Source organism: Staurois parvus, unplaced genomic scaffold (genome assembly GCF_062004578.1).
Source record: "Staurois parvus isolate SC_StPar_1 unplaced genomic scaffold, SC_StPar_1.0 ptg000106l, whole genome shotgun sequence".
NCBI lineage: Eukaryota > Metazoa > Chordata > Amphibia > Anura > Ranidae > Staurois > Staurois parvus.
Genome location: NW_028317902.1, coordinates 954,249 through 970,748, shown reverse-complemented (window position 1 = coordinate 970,748; position 16,500 = coordinate 954,249). Strand labels below are relative to the sequence as shown.

The 16,500-nt window shown below is 41.4% G+C and overlaps 1 protein-coding gene across 8 annotated transcripts in view; it reads left to right on the top strand.

The window, feature by feature from the left end:
- The window catches only part of CACNA1E (calcium voltage-gated channel subunit alpha1 E), a 1,021,369-nt gene that overhangs the window by 728,859 nt on the left and 276,010 nt on the right, over positions 1-16,500 (top strand). For all 8 annotated transcript variants that reach the window (XM_089671475.1, XM_089671472.1, XM_089671471.1 and 5 more), the window contains one exon: positions 6,216-6,321. In XM_089671475.1, coding sequence (XP_089527601.1) covers positions 6,216-6,321 — 106 coding nt within the window. The remainder of the gene's footprint in view (positions 1-6,215; positions 6,322-16,500) is intronic.

The window sequence follows — 16,500 nt, the reverse complement described above, 5'->3', positions numbered from 1 at the left end:
TGGGGTCCCCCCTCCCAGTTTCCATTCTTTTATATATCTTATATAAACTGCTTCTCAGCTGTTATGTGACTGGGGAAAATGTTTTGTTTCTAACATCAATGCAAATTCCTTCTGGTGATCTTATGACTGTCAGTATGTTATTCCTGAAGCTTATTGTTGTCATTATTTCCATGTTGACACTCTATGCCGCCTGCGTAGTAGTTTCATACTTATGTTTGCTCTTTGATAATTCAAGCGGGGCCGACTGTAGGACGTATTCTTTTATGTTAATGTCTGCCTTTCAAGCCTTTGTAAAAACTCTTTCAATAAATATTATTGAAACTAGTGTAATTGTTATCGAAGACATTGTGAACGGTTTGTGTTTTTCATAAAACACATGGTGGCATGCTAATTTGCTGGTTTCTTTCCTAGGATGGGTTTCTGTCCCTAAACACTTTCCCCACTCTCCAGGGCTACTCACATGGCACAACAGGGGCATTACAGTATATGGACCCCCCCCGAACATGGCTGCCAAAATCTTAAGAATACTTTTCAAAGGTGGTGTCAGGAGTCCATAGCAGTGGGCACATTGGTGCCACGCTTAATATCCCCCTAGAATAAGGGTCTCTAAACTTTCTAAACAAGGGGCCAGTTTACTGTCCTTAACACTTTAGGGGGGCTGGACTGTGACCAGTAGGAGTAGAAAATGTTCTGGTAGCTGTGGAAGTAAACAATGCCATATCTTTAGTGGGAGGAATAATGTCCCATCATTGGTGTCAGTGAGAGGAATAGTGTCCCATTTTTTGCTGTCAGTGGGAGGAATAGTGCCCCATCATTGGTGTCATTGGAAGGAATAGTGCACCATCATCAGTGTCAGTGGGCAGAATAGTGCCCCATTGATAGTGGCAGTGGCAAGAATTATGCTTACATTGTTGGAGTCAGTATGAGGAATAGTGCCCCAAAGGCTGGATAAAGACAAGCTGCAGTTTGGAGACCACTGCTCTAGAAGAACAAAAAGGAAGAACTTCTCTTGTACAAGCTTTCAACTAAAGATAGGTGGGAATATCTACTGGTAGAAAGTGAAAACTACACTAGAAATCGTATTGGAAGGAAACAAGGCAAGGTTAGTACAGGCTGGTATTCACTTTAGAACGGCCTCTCTGCTCATGTAAGTCTATAGGAGATGTCAAAGCTGCTTCAAGCAGGTCAAATGCAGATTAACTACAAACCAAATTTGTGTTGAATTTAAAATGATTTCTGAAATGTCTCAAACTGATGCCATAGGCATGCTGCATTTATCTATGGATACACGCATTGACACTGGTCTTTACATATTGTGTTTCACAAAGAAAATGCACTTATATGCATTTTCCTTTTGTGTTTAGCTATTTAATCCTTAATACCACCCCCCATCCCCCCCACCTTACCTTCTCATGCCCAAACTGCAAAGTTCCTATAGTTGTGGCCTGGAAGTTTACTTCCTTTCAACCAAGATCTATTTCCTTTGTCTGTTTGTGCAGGTGAACACAGTAAACTTCCATGGGACTTTCTCTTAAGGCAGGAGTTGTTCAGAAGATCGTCCCATATTAATCTATAAGGGGATACTGCACAGGCATCGTGCTTGGTGATAAGTCACTCAGGCACTAACAAATGCATTGTGGGATGTGGTTGTTGAAGTTTGCTTGCTTAGTGAGGTTTTTTTCTATGGCGTTTGTCAGGAGGCGACAGTGGCATTCTAGGGAGACACAAAATGTAGCACCTTAGGATGTTTTCAGTCTAGTTTTAGGGCTCTTTTCTTTCTAGGAAGCTTATACGGTCTTACTTTATGTAGCCAAATTATTATTTTTTACATTTTATTTCCTGTGTGAAAAGATGGAACAACCTTGGAAACAATACAATAAATATTCTGTGAATGCACAAAGAAGAAGAACAGAAGAGTCTTTCAAGTAATGAGAACTGAGTTATGAATGTGAATAATGTCTGTTATTTGTACTCTATATAAATCCATCTTCAGAAAGTCAGATAACACATTTATTGCAGACATCAGGGAAGCACAAGGCTTGTGATCTGTTCTTCTACATTCTAACTGGCACTTGGAAGTGTGTAGGAAAAATCTGATAATTGAGATGTTCTGAGTTAAGCTTTAATTAGATGAGCCTTAATTAGCAAAAGAACAACTTTATCAACCTTGTGCTGTTCTAAAATTTGGCCATCAGCAGGACTTTTTGTTGCTAGCATCTCTGGTCCAGATTCCCTGTTTTTAGTGAGGACCACATGTATAAAGAATAGGCTAAAGAAGACAGACCTTATTGCTCATAGCAACTAACTTCCAGTTGTCATATGTGCAATCCTAGGTCAGTTTTATAACACCAGAGTTTGTAGGCACCCAACTTTTTTCACCCCAAGTAACACCTCTCTGCTAGGATCAGCTATTTTACAGAAGACACTGCCTTGTTTTCCTGGTCCTAACCTGGCTTAGAATATTGTGATAATATCATGTGAAATGTGGATTACCCCTGATGATGGAATACCATTGTGTGTGCGTTAGTTATGCAAAATAAAGCCACCTCTTTTCCTCTTGTTATAGGCATGGGCCTACTGTGCATAATGGTAAATCCAGCCTAGGTTTGGAATGGTTGGTAAGGGTGATAACACTTTATTCATGGTTGCATACTCTTCAAAGTTAAGCCCCTAAAGGATTAAAAGATCAGCTAGATGAATATATTAATGATACTTCATTGCAATGGTGTATGTTTGTGAAGAAAGATCTCAATAAATTAACACACCAGACAAAAGATTTAAAGTGCAAGCACCTTTTGGTATCTGAAAGTATCTTTGTTAGTCTTTTAATTGATCTCTCTGCCCCTGTGGCGCCCATTGGATCCATGACCAGACCCTTCAAGTTCTGCCCAAGTCAAGGCAAAGCCCTGCTCCAGTGCTAAGTTCTTTCTTTGACATTTAACTGTTGAATGAAAAGAATGGTTTAATGAGCGGTGAGTCTTAATAATGGCATGCAGAGGTTGAGACCCCATTTACAGCCTGGGCCTAGGATCCAAGGGAATCCAGAAGGAAATGATTATCAATCTGAAGGTTAACACCTCTGGTGTTTTCAATTTATAATGGTTACCATAGAAAATAAAAAAACAGGTCAGGTTCGCTTTAAGATATCAGAAATATATGTGAATTCTCTTCATGATTCTATCTTGATGACAGCAAAAGATCAATTACAGACCTTTCTTCTAATTTCATTGTCTTACATGTAATGTACATTCTCTTTAGGAAAAGGAGTTGTGTAGATAAAACACGTAATTAATGTAAATAAATAGGGAATATTTTTTGCCAGAAAATCACCTGGACAGGTTAGGATAAAATGCAGTCTTTACTGTTCTTAAAGTATATAAATAGTAATAACACAGATGGCAAACCAAGCTTCTGTCAGTCATTGTTTGTGGGAAATATGCCTGTAAATGCCATCATTACACAAAGGAAAGCTGTTTTTAATGGAAGCATAAAGTAAAACTCAACTTTTGTTAAAAAACACACTTCTCCAGGAAAATGTATTACACCTTAAGAATTTAAAAACATTTCATTGCAGATTCCTACCTACTTTTGTCTTGGAGATTTTGATGCAGAGTTCTAAGAGAGGCCATGATCACACAACCACTGCTGCTGCTGCTGCTTCACTGTCCAATCAGGAGGCTGCAGACAGCAGGCACCACTGCAAATGTCTAACCATTGGCCTTGTTAGCACTGCACACCCAAAGTGGGTGCCCCAGATATCTTGAGGCCGTCACCATTCACCATTGTTTTTTAACCCCTTGCGGGGTTAAGGGTCATGTAACCGCCGTGACACGCCGTCACGGCGGTCACATGATCGGGAGAGGTCACGATCAAAAGAGGAGATCTGGACCGTTCCGTGAGTACCGGACATGTGTGCAGGGCACTCGCTCTCAGCACATATGTTTTTTTTTTTAAAAGAACGCAAATGTGCGGCCGCTCGGTGTCTAGGCCCAGATGCTGGGAGGCCGCATATTTGCGTATAGAGGTTAAAGTTTGTGTGTTCGCTGCTGGTGTGGCACCACTCACCAAGTGCTGAGGTTTGTGTGTCTGTAGGACTGTTGCTTGGGGCATATTTTGTAGGTATCAGGATTGTGGCATATGTGTACTATATGTACAGTGAATAGGCTCAGGTTCTATTTAAAATGGAACTAAAGGCACACATACTTACCTTTGTTCCCTTAGTCCGTGAGGTCCCTCACTGGTGCCAGCATATTGTGCCTTTGTTATTCTGGGTGTTGGTCTTAAGTGATTTTGATTGGCTGGTGCAGGTTGACATCACTCTTGCACATGTGTCAAAGTGCAGTCATCTTGGCACACTGCCAGTGTGCCAGAATGTAAACTGAACTGCACATACACAGCTCAGTGTACATTCCTCAGGGGATTGCAGATAGGTAGGTAAGTGTACTGCATTGCAGAAGAGACATTGAATGTCTCTCCTGCAATAAAACACCTGCCTGTTCCCAGTTGTAGCCATATCCATCATTTGCCATGACATGCAATGACCCCTGCATTCATTTTCTCCCTGTAGTGCCCACGGATGCCTGAAATCTTTTACAACCCTAGCAACAACCTTTTCCTTTACAGCCCCATTAAATATGGTGCCACCCTCCTGGTTGGACTTTCTGCCAGAGACAAATCACAAACTCACTGAAAATAATAAAAAATTGGTTGCCAAAAAATGACAGTGCCAATATACTGTATATCTTGTAACCGCGAGTTTAGCTGTTTCCCTGGAGTTCGGTTTTAATGTATAGGAAATCTTTCCTTAAAGCCCTTTAATCTTCTTCTGCGGTGCTTTAGTGTTAAGTCTAGATAACAGTGGCGTTTGCTTGACACATAACTCGTGATAATGTCTCCTATTTGTAGTCAGTACTATAGTAGTGAATAGTTTCTGGGGTCTTCTGTTACCACCAGGTATTTCTCTGAGGTTATCTGTCTGTTTGGCTGATGTGACATTCTGGCAGCTTCATTCAAAAACATTGAATAAGAAAGCCTGCAGGGACCCATCTGGATTTCTTTATATTCCACTATAGTATGTAACTCTGCTTTGCTGCTTAACTAAAATAGAACCACAGGGGCTTCCCACCAACCCACTATGTAACAGATATCCCCAAAACAAAGCACACTGGGCAGAAATGACACTCAGCCTCCCCTTTGTAAATCATTTAAGAATGAATGCCAGGTAATTAGAAGGAAGGGAATGAAGCTCATTCTTGTAAGTAAAATTTAAATAACTGTAGACCTTTTCATTAGCATGGTGGATAGAAGGATGAACATTGTACAATGGAGAGTAACCCATAGCAACCAATCAGATATAATCATTCATTGATCACAATAAACATAAAAGCACAGCAACACAGCAGCAGTAGTATATTTTTTCAGAAATGTTCCACCTTTTATCATTAAATAGCAGTCCTTGAGCTTCATTAACATTGCTAGGCTGAGATTTAGTCGTTGTTTTGCTGACAGGCAGGAGGAAGCATATTCTCAGTCTCCTCTCTCTCCCAGTTTTCAGACTGAAACATTGCAGCTACGGGTGAGAGGCTACAGCAGGGGACAATTTGTGTCAGACATTTGTGGATACAGGGAATGACTTCACCAGAAATGACGACATGGTGTCATCTCTGAGCCAGCTTTTATATCTTACTTCCTCTTTTTGTTTAAGTATTCTGATATGAACCATTCAACTTTTTCTCTCATGTCTTTTAGTGTTAGACTTTGTCATTGTAAGTTTATATTGTAAAACATTAAGAGATATGTATGTGCTATACAAACAGTAAGAACAATTATAACTTTAAAGCAAGCTTGGTCCCAGGTCATAATAGTAACACCAACAGTAACAATTGAAAAGATGAACCATGAAAATTGTATGTACTGCTCAAAATATTTTCCAATTGGGGACTCTGCAGAGGGCTGTTACAATGCAATGGTTGCTGCCATCTTGGATTTCCCTGTGATATATAAGGTGAATAACTGTTAACTCCACCTAACCATCTGCATTCCTTCTTTTTTCTCATGGTCCTTGGTGTTTCTTCCCATATATAGCAAATTGTGAATCCAGACCTGTCGATTTCGACCTAATTGTGACAAGATCCCATTTACCATATTCTCCCAGCACATTGCATTATGTTTTTATGTTCATAATATATACTGGTTTTCCTTAATTCTCCATTTACTCCTTTTGAATACATGATCCTTGCTACTATCATCGCAAATTGCATTGTCCTGGCACTGGAACAGCACCTCCCTGGAGATGACAAAACGCCCATGTCTCGTAGATTGGTAAGTTCCTCTACAGCATCTTTCTATAGCCTCTGGGCTCTTGTATTGTGTTTTTCCATCAATGCCTCCATGTAATCTTAATCACTTTACAGATTTTCTTAGATTGTAAGCTCTAAGGAGCAGCGTCCTCTGAATCCTCCTATATTAATTTGTATTGTAATTGGACTTGCTGCCCTTAAGTTGTAAAGCGCTGCATAAACTGTTGGCGCTATATAAATCCTGTATAATAATAATTTTATTCAACTGTAACTCTCAATGTCTGTATGCCACATGAATTGTATGTGTATGTTTTGTTTGTATTGGTATGACACTAAAGAAATGGAGAAACAAAATGCCAAATCTGACACATTCCACGCAAAACTCCAAAATTGGACCGGACAAAATTATTGGCATCGCCTCAAAATTGTAAGAAATAATTGCATTCCAAATTTGTGAAGGTACTGTAATTTGTAATTAAACTCACCGATACAAATTAACAGGTGCTGACAACATAGAAATCACACCGGCAACCAGTTAACCCTCCAGAGGATTTGCCCCTCTTCCAGACCAGGCCATTTTTTGCGATACAGTGCTGCGTTACTTTAACTGACAATTGCACGGTCATGCAACGATGGCATTCTGACACTGGGTGGGAACTGACTAACTGCCACTGACATTCCAATAACACTAATACAGTGATCAGTGCTAATAAAAAGCACTGACACTGTACTAATGACATTTGTCAGGAAGGGGTTAACATCTGGGACGATCAAAGGGTTAACTGTGTGTGGTGTGCTGTTTTTATGTAATGTGCTGTGTGTGTTTTACTAGGGAAATGTGCTGTTTGACAGAGTGTGCATACTATGGGTGAGATTTACTAAAACTGGTGCACTCAGAATATGGGGCAGCTGTGCATGTTAGTCATTCAGCTTCTAACTTCAGCTTGTTCAATTAAGCTTTGACAATTAAATTGTGGAAGCTGATTGTTACTGTGCAGAGGTACACCAGATTTTCCACCATGCAGTTTTAGTAAATAACCCCCATATCTAGATTTTGTTATATATTATTATTATACAGGGTTTATGTAGCGCCATCAGTTTGGTCAGCGCTTTACAATATAAAGGGAGACAATACAGCAACAATACAATTCACTACCAGAGGGTTAGGAGGGTCCTGCTCCTATCATTTAAGCTGAGCATACCCAATGTACGCAGATGTTTTTACTTTGACATCAAGTAGAGAAAGTAAGACAATGTGTTATTTAACCGCTGTCCAGCTGCCCTATAGCAGATATACAGCTACAGGGGTGCGCAAAATCACGTATACATACGTGATTTTGCATTTCCGGGTAGGGGGTGCGCACAAGCCCTACCCACGCTGCTATTCGTGGCCTTGGCTGTCAATCATCTGGTCCCGATTACTCGCTGTATTGGTGTCACTGGGGATGTCAGTGACACCAAGTCAGTTCCTCCCAGTGGCAGAATGCCCGCTGCAGTCCCATAGTTGCTGATCGCTGCCATTACTAGTAAAAAAAAAAATCCCAGTATATATACCGCCATTTGTAATTGCTATAACTTTTCACGGAAACCAATTAATTTACACCTATTGGGATTTTTTTTTAGGAAAGACGTAGCAGAATACATTTTGGCCCAAATATATGACGAAATTTGATTTTTTAAATTTTTTTACTGGACATGCTTGATAGCAAAAAATATTGTTTTTTTCTGAAAATTGTCCGTCTTTTTTTTATAGCGCAAAAAATTAAAAATGCACAGGAGATAAAATACCACCAAAAGAAAGCTCTATTCGTGGAAAAAAAAGGCCGAAAATTTAACTTGGGTGCAGCTTTGCATGGCTGCGCAATTGTCAGTTAAAATACCGCAGCACCGTAACGCAAAAAATGGCCTGGTCAGGAAGGGGGTAAATCCTCCGGAGGGCAAGTGGTTAAAGTGGTTGTAAAGGCTCATGGTTTTTTAGCTTTATGCTTCTTTCTGTATGCAGCAGCCCCCCTAATACTTACTTGTGCCCCCTTTTGATCCAGCAATGTGCACGAGAACAGTGGTTTTCTGGGGACTCTTTTTCCTCATTGGCTGAGACAGCAGCAGGAGCCATTGGCTCCCACTGCTGTCATTCACACCCAGTGAGCCAATAAAGAGAGATCGGGGGTGGGGCCAAATAGACACACAGAGCAGTGGCTCGAGATTAGGCCTGCTTGGGTGCCCCCATGCTTGCTATGGGGGCACTCGGCAAGAGGGAGGGCCAGGAGTGCCAGTAGGAAGAGGAGGATTGGGGCTGTTGTGTGCAAAACCACTGCACAGAGCAGGTAAGTATGACATGTTTGTTATTAACTGCCTTTAATATCACTTTAAGTGCAAATGTAACCATTATTTCCTATTTAATCCCACTTTTTAACAATGCTTGTGTTTTCGTTCTGTCATTAGTAAATATGTTTTTTGTTTTTTTTCACTGGTCATCACACAAACCTAAAAATAATTGATGCATTAAAAGTTAAATTCCTTTTTTACTATGGTACAGTGCAGTGAAAATGTAGCATAAAGGATAAAGGCAAGCAAAACAATAGAATTGCAATGGAATTTAAAGATTGCACGAACACTTAGGGGCCCAGCACAGAATTTTGTATTACAAAATCACACCAGCTACTGTATTTGTTTCAGTACTCTGAAACAAGCAAAACTGAAAATGTTTTTTTTTTGGATGGGAAAAAAATAGTGGCAAAAGGAGAAGAGCCCAGTAACAGGACCTTTTAAAGCAGCGGTTCTCAACCTGTGGATCGCGACCCCTTTGGGGGTCGAACGACCATTTCACAGGGGTCGCCTAAGACCATCGGAAAACACATATTTCTGATGGTCTTAGGAACCGAGACACCGCTCCTCTATCCGTCTCAGGCGATGTGTGGGCGTGATGACATGCTGTCCCTGTCACCTGGCCACACCTCTGGGATCACTCAACAGCTCCGCCTCCTTGCCGGTGATTGGCCACCGGAACTGTAGCTCAGGAGAGGCACACAGGCGGGCAATTACCGGTGAGGAGGTGGAGCTTGGAGAGGAAGAGCCGAGTGGCAGCGCGCGTAGATCAAAGAAGACTGAGTAAGGGAGCTGCCGGAGCGAGTGAAGAGGAGAGCGGCCAGAGAAGGAAGACAGCTGATCGGTAAGTGTTTGTACCGTGCAAATTTTGTTGCTGCTGTAAATGGGAGAGGGAGGGAGCGAGCCCAGGCTGGAGCAGGGGTCTGCAAGGTAAGTATCATTGGTGTCAGTGGGAGGAATAGTGCCCCATCATTGGTGTCATTAATACCAATGATGGGGCACTATTTCTCTCACACATACACCAACAATGAGGCACTATTACTCCCCAGACTGACACCAACGATGGGACACTATTCCTCCCCCCACTGACACCAACAATGGGGCACTATTCCTCCCCCCACTGAAACCAAGGATGGGGCACTATTCCTCCCCCCACTGAAACCAAGGATGGGGCACTATTCCTCTCCCCACTGACACCAAGGATGGGGCACTATTCCTCCCCCCACTGACACCAACGATGGGGCACTATTCCTCCCCACACTGACACCAAGGATGGGGCACTATTCCTCCCCCCACTGACACCAACGATGGGGCACTATTCCTCCCCACACTGACACCAACGATGGGGCACTATTCCTCCCCACACTGACACCAACGATGGGGCACTATTCCTCCCCCCCACTGACACCAACAATGGGGCACTATCCTTCCCCCCACTGACACCAAGGATGGGGCACTACTCCTCCCCCCACCGACACCAACGATGGGACACTATTTTCCCCCCCCACTGACCCCAATGATGGGGCACTATTCCCCCCCGACCCCAATGATGGGGCACTATTCCCCTCCCCCACCACACTGACATCAATGATGGGGCACTATTCCTCCCACACTGACACCATTGATGGGGCACTATTCCTCCGACTGATACCAATGAAGGGGCACTATTCCTCCCACTGACACCAATGATGTGGCACTATTTCTCCCACTGATACCAAAGATGGGACACTATTCCTCCGACTGATACCAATGAAGGGGCACTATTCCTCCCACAGACACCAATGATGGGACACTATTCCTCCCACAGATACCAATGATGGGACACTATTCCTCCCACAGATACCAATGATGGGGCACTATTCCTCCCACTGACACCAATGATGGGGCACTATTCCTCCCACTGATACCAACGAAGGGGCACTATTCCTCCCACTGATACCAAAGATGGGACACTATTCCTCCCACTGATACCAATGAAGGGGCACTATTCCTCCCACTGATACCAAAGATGAGACACTATTCCTCCCACTGATACCAATGATGGGACACTATTCCTCCCACAGACACCAATGATGGGACACTATTCCTCCCACAGACACCAATGATTGGGCACTATTCCTCCCACTGATACCAAAGATGGGACACTATTCCTCCCACTGATACCAACGAAGGGGCACTATTCCTCCCACTGATACCAAAGATGGGACACTATTCCTCCCACTGATACCAATGAAGGGGCACTATTCCTCCCACTGATACCAAAGATGAGACACTATTCCTCCCACAGACACCAATGATGGGACACTATTCCTCCCACAGACACCAATGATGGGACACTAGTCAGCGGCATTAGTAAGGTTGAGAACCACTGTTTTAAAGCCATGTGATTTAGCTTTTCTCTTTTCACAGATTGAAATTCTTGGGATAATTGGTTTTACAGGTTATGGGACATTGAAGGCTCCACACTGCAGTCTGCAGTTATGAATTACTCATAAAATAAATGTGGGTCCAGTGTGGAGTAAACACTGCAGTGTCCTGAATGGATAGTGGCATTTCCTCTCTGTGTTAAATAGTCCCCATAGTCAACCAGCCTGTATTCCTTTCCACTATATCAAATATGCAACAGGTACAAGGGTTGCTTAAGTAGTTCATGTTCCAAATGGATCACAAAAGAAAAATCATAGCAATTAGAGCATGTTGTACTCTTGTTAAAATAGCATGCATGCCACTTTAATTCTAGCACACGTTTCCTGGTTAGGATAAAAACAAGTGGACCGTTGCTACAACTTCCACTCAAATCTGAGGACAGCTCTGAAACCCAGTGGCCTGGCTCTTAGGTCTCCAGAACCTCACTGATGTGGAAACCACATGGAAATGCTGGCACATTGATTTAAATCAGCAAAGCAGTTGTTCTATATTGCAAACAGGGAAATACAGACAATAAAAAAAAAAGCGTTTCAGCTGTTCAAACGACAGGTGGAATTGTAAGGTAAATATAAGCCATAAGAAAGTAGTAAAAATGCAGATTTCTAACTAGCAATGGATCCTACTCACAACACTGAGGAAAGACCCTAACTCTGTTACAAAGTCTCAACTACTTTTGATGTATCGAGAGGAGTACTGATCTTGCTACAGACTTCATAAAATAACAATAATGAAAAGTCAACAGGCAGAGTGAGGTGTATCTGTTAATGACCATTGGTAGTGTCGTTGAGAACAAGGTACTGAGATCACTTACCATCCAAGTCTTTGAATTTTATAGAGATAGAGAGTGAGAGAACTCTTGTCCCACAATCAAACTCACCAAATGTACAACTAAACCAGTACTGTCTATCATTTTTATATCCAATTGATTTCTCTATTTATATCAGTCGATGTCTCATGAAGGAGTTCACATTAGAGTGTGCGCTCACCATACTCTTTTTATCTAGGGAAACCTCGGTACAAAGCCAGTTAATGTTCTAGTAAGTTTCTGATTTGTGGGAGGAAACCCCTATAAACAAACAAAGAACATACATATCCATGCAGATAGCATTCTCAGGGGGATTTAAACCCTTTCTGCACGGCAAAGCTGCTTACCTTAGCCACCATGCTGTTAAACAGCAAAAAAAAAATGTTGGTGTGCCACAATACCTTGTAGTCACAGATGAGCTTTAACAAGAGAGATATTTGGCACACTAAGAGGAAAAAGACCACATGTATTATCTGATGGCTAGTAAAGAAACCACACCAGTAAAATCCTTATAGTCCAAAGGTGGTTAAGGGATAATCCAATAATGCTTGACTCAGTAACAGCCAATTCAAAAGAGCTAGAAGAGACTTTGTGTGAATCATAAAAAGAAGAGACGCAACAATAAAAATAAATAATTTATTTTCACAAAGTTGGAAACTCACAGTAGTAGTCAAATGAGCGCTTGTGAAACTGTTGTCAACTGCTGTGTGACTTCGGTCAAGTCCTGCTGCATGTAGGTTTTCAATGCACTATCCTTGGCTGTGCTGGTGGCTCTCAGCACTTCCAGCTCAACATGGATCCACAGAAAAGGCAGGAGCAACATCAGCTCCAGGTACAGCAGCAGTAGTTGTGGTACATGTTTGGAGCATGTTCTGGTTCATCGGACCAGGGGTCATATATTGGCAAATGATAGTGACATACTGTATCGCCCAGCCAACTCATGGATAGGACCAAGTGTCATCATAGGTTAGTACAAAAAATATATTAAAAAAAAAAATATCAAGCCTCTCTCTTTTAGACTCATTAAACTAAACACTCTTAAATTATAATAAATAAAGTACAGTAAACTTATAAGGAGGATATTATGGTAAAATCATGCAAGTTAGGAATATATCTCGCTATGCACTATGATAGAAAGACCATGTAACGGAACCGGACCCCGACTGCACTAGGGTATTTCCATTATACTCTTGCTTCCCTGTCCGAACACCATCCACAGACCACACCGCTGATCATACAGGAAATAGACAGCACCAGACTCTCTTAAGACAGGAAGTAGACTGCTTTATTTTAACACAAACACAAGCTATATACACAGGGCGGGGAAATACAACCAGGAACAGGAAACACAACAGCAGGCCCTCCCATCAGGGGGAAGGGCTGCTGGAAACACCCCCCACCAAACCAAGACACACAATAGAACAAAGGGATACACCACATGGCAGTAGACAATAGGGGAACACATGCATCCCATAATAGTTTGCTGGCAAGCAAGACACAATAGAACAATGGGGCAACCACATGGCAGTGAACAATGGACAACCCCCACACCAATACACAATATCAGGACAGACCACCCTTAACAGGCACAGGGTGGGTTACACATAAGAGGAACAACTTGGGTGCCCCCACCCCCAAAAGTCACTCCCGTCACAGACCATAAGGGTCATGTTTGAGTAAATAGATACTGTGTGTAAGGGCTAGTTCACACCAAAGAAATGCAGTCGAGGTGTTCCGGATCGTTTCTGCATGTGCGTTTTTGATGCGTTTTTGACGTGTTCCAGGGAGTTTTTGATGCTTTCTGGTTAATTTTTTCTCTCTCTTTTTCTTCACTTAAAATAGGGACATGTGCAATCCAGTGCATTTTTGGTGCATTTTGGTGCTTTTTTAAGTGTTTTACTGAATTACAGTATAGTTATGTGCAGGAAAAATGCAGCCTGTTCTACTTTTTTTTCTGCAACTGGAACGCACTGGAACTGCAAGCACTGATGTGAACTATGACATTGACAACCATATAGCCTACTTTCTATGCATTTTGGATGAAGGAAAAAAGCAACTGAAACACATGTAGTGTGAACTGGCCCTAAAAATAAAAATGTAACATAAACAGGTGATCCCATATTAATAAAATGTGTATTCAAAAATTATAGAAGGTAATACTAATGATACCTATGCCATTTGGTAAAATGAAAATAATATAGAGCAAGAGAAAATAAATAAGGAATAAAAAAATAATTGGAATTGTAGGAGGATAGTCAGCTACCAGAGATATTAGGAAATGGATGTAACTATGTATAAGCTAAAGCTCTAGAGGTACCAAGTATAATATTAGAATGTAATAGTACATACATCTCTTGCTCTATATTATTTTCATTTTTCCAAATGGCATAGGTAGCATTATTATTACCCTCTAGAATGTTTGTATACACATTTTCAAAAATATGGGATCACCTGTTTATGTATTAACATTTTTATTTTTACATATCTATTTATTTATTTATACAGGGCCCTGTGCATTGTAACATACATGCCTAATTTACAGTATCTCACAGAAGTGAGTTCACCTCTCACATTTTGGAAGGTGGAGGAGTGCAAGGTCTATAACATCCACCAGCTCCGTAATGTCCTCATGGAGCAGTAGAAGAGGACTCCAGTGGCAATCTGTGAAGCTCTGGTGAACTCCATGCCTAAGAGGGTTAAGGCAGTGCTGGAAAATAATGGTGGCCACACAAGTTGACACTTTGGACCCAATTTGGACATTTTCACTTAGGGGTGTACTCACCTTTGTTGCCAGTGGTTTAGACATTAATGGCTGTGTATTGAGTTATTTTGAGGGGACAGCAAATTTACACTGTTATACCAGCTGTACACTCACTACTTTACATTGTAGCAAAGTGTCATTTCTTCAGTGTTGTCACATGAAAAGAACAAAATATTTACAAAAATGTAAGATAATGTACTTAATGTTCCCTTATTCTCCTCCTTATATGTTTATTTTTTTTAATTTTTTTATTTATTTTAATTTAAAGTGTTACAAAACCCAGAACCCTGCATTCACTATATCTGGTCTCCATCAGTACACAGAACATGGAAATATTATTATTTTAGTAAATATAAACTGCTATATACCTTTTCTTATCAGCAGTTTGAGCAGCCCGGGGACTTCTATCAGTGCCCAGCAGAGCACTTGTTAAAGCTTGAAGGAGGAGTTTTCTCTAGAAGGATGCAGAACCCCTGACCTCTGTCTGGACAGAGCTGATTGGTCCTGTGCTGATCACATGCACTCTCCCAAGAAAAAAACCTCTCTAGTAATACACACTAAACTGAGCATGTGCAGTGTCTCCACACGATATGTCTTATCAGGAGATAAGAGGGGGACACTGGGAGAAGGGGAGGATCAGAGAAGTCAGGATCAAACAGTCTTTTTACACAATGCTGAGGATTAACCCCTTAGGTTGCACAGTGAGTATAACAAGCATGCTTTACTGCATATAAAGACTGGTTTTACTTGTGTGGGTTAAGTAACACTTTAAGAGTGCTTAGTTTAAGAGAGGGAGGCTTGAAATGTATTTTGTACTAACCTAGGATGATACTTGGGCCTTTCCATGAGTTGGCTGGGCGCTACAGTCCGCCACTATCAATTGCCAATATATGTCCCCTCTATGGCCTGATGAACCAGCACATGCTCTGAGCGCATGTCATGCCTATTACTGCTGTACCTGGAGCTGACATCCCCTCTGTTCTTTGGATCCACGTTGACCAGGAAGTACTGGGAGCCACCAGCACAGCCATGGACAGTGCATTGCCGGCAGAGGGACTGGAGCGGAGTTGCACAGTGGTTGACACCAGTTTGACAAGCGCTCAGATGATGCCGCTTCTCTTCTTTTTACAGATGAGCTTTAACCTGCTTAGTATGAACAGCTGAACATTGGTTTCCATCAGTCACTACTACACAGCACCCTTCTTTGCAGTGTTATTAGCTAAAACAAGATTTAATAGTTTTCCAGAAGTAAGAAGGACAACATTTTATAGGATGCAAACTAGGACATACTGTACAGCAGATCAATATGTACAAGCAGTTTTATCTTACTGAAAGTGAATCATTAACAAGCAAGGTTTGGCCTGGGGTGTATGCCGTCTAATGAAGGCTTCCAATAAAAATAATTGATTCTTTGACACACGTTTCATCAAATTTGATTTTGGTCATCTGTATAATTGGCCTCTGAAATATCTGTAAAGCTGAACTCTACCCAAGACAAAAATGAGCATTTAACCTTCACAACAGGGGAAGAGTCCACTGCAAGAGTTACTTTTTTAGTTTCTCCAGAGTGCATCTTTCATGACATTCTTTCTAGTATTTCTAGTCAGTATTATCCACTGGGATAAATTATACATGTTTTTAGGCTTTTTTAAGAAATGTATATACTGTTCAGAAAGTTGTAAATCAAGTAGCTGACTCAACACAATTTTAGTACAGTTGCTCTAAAATACATGGAGATTAGAAAATAATAAAGTCTACTAGATCATTGTAACATTAATATTATAGCTTTAGAAACTATAATTATTATTATCATTGTGACTGTATTGTTTATCAGATTAGGTTTTAATGTATTTTGCATACATGGGAATATTAAAGTGCAGCTC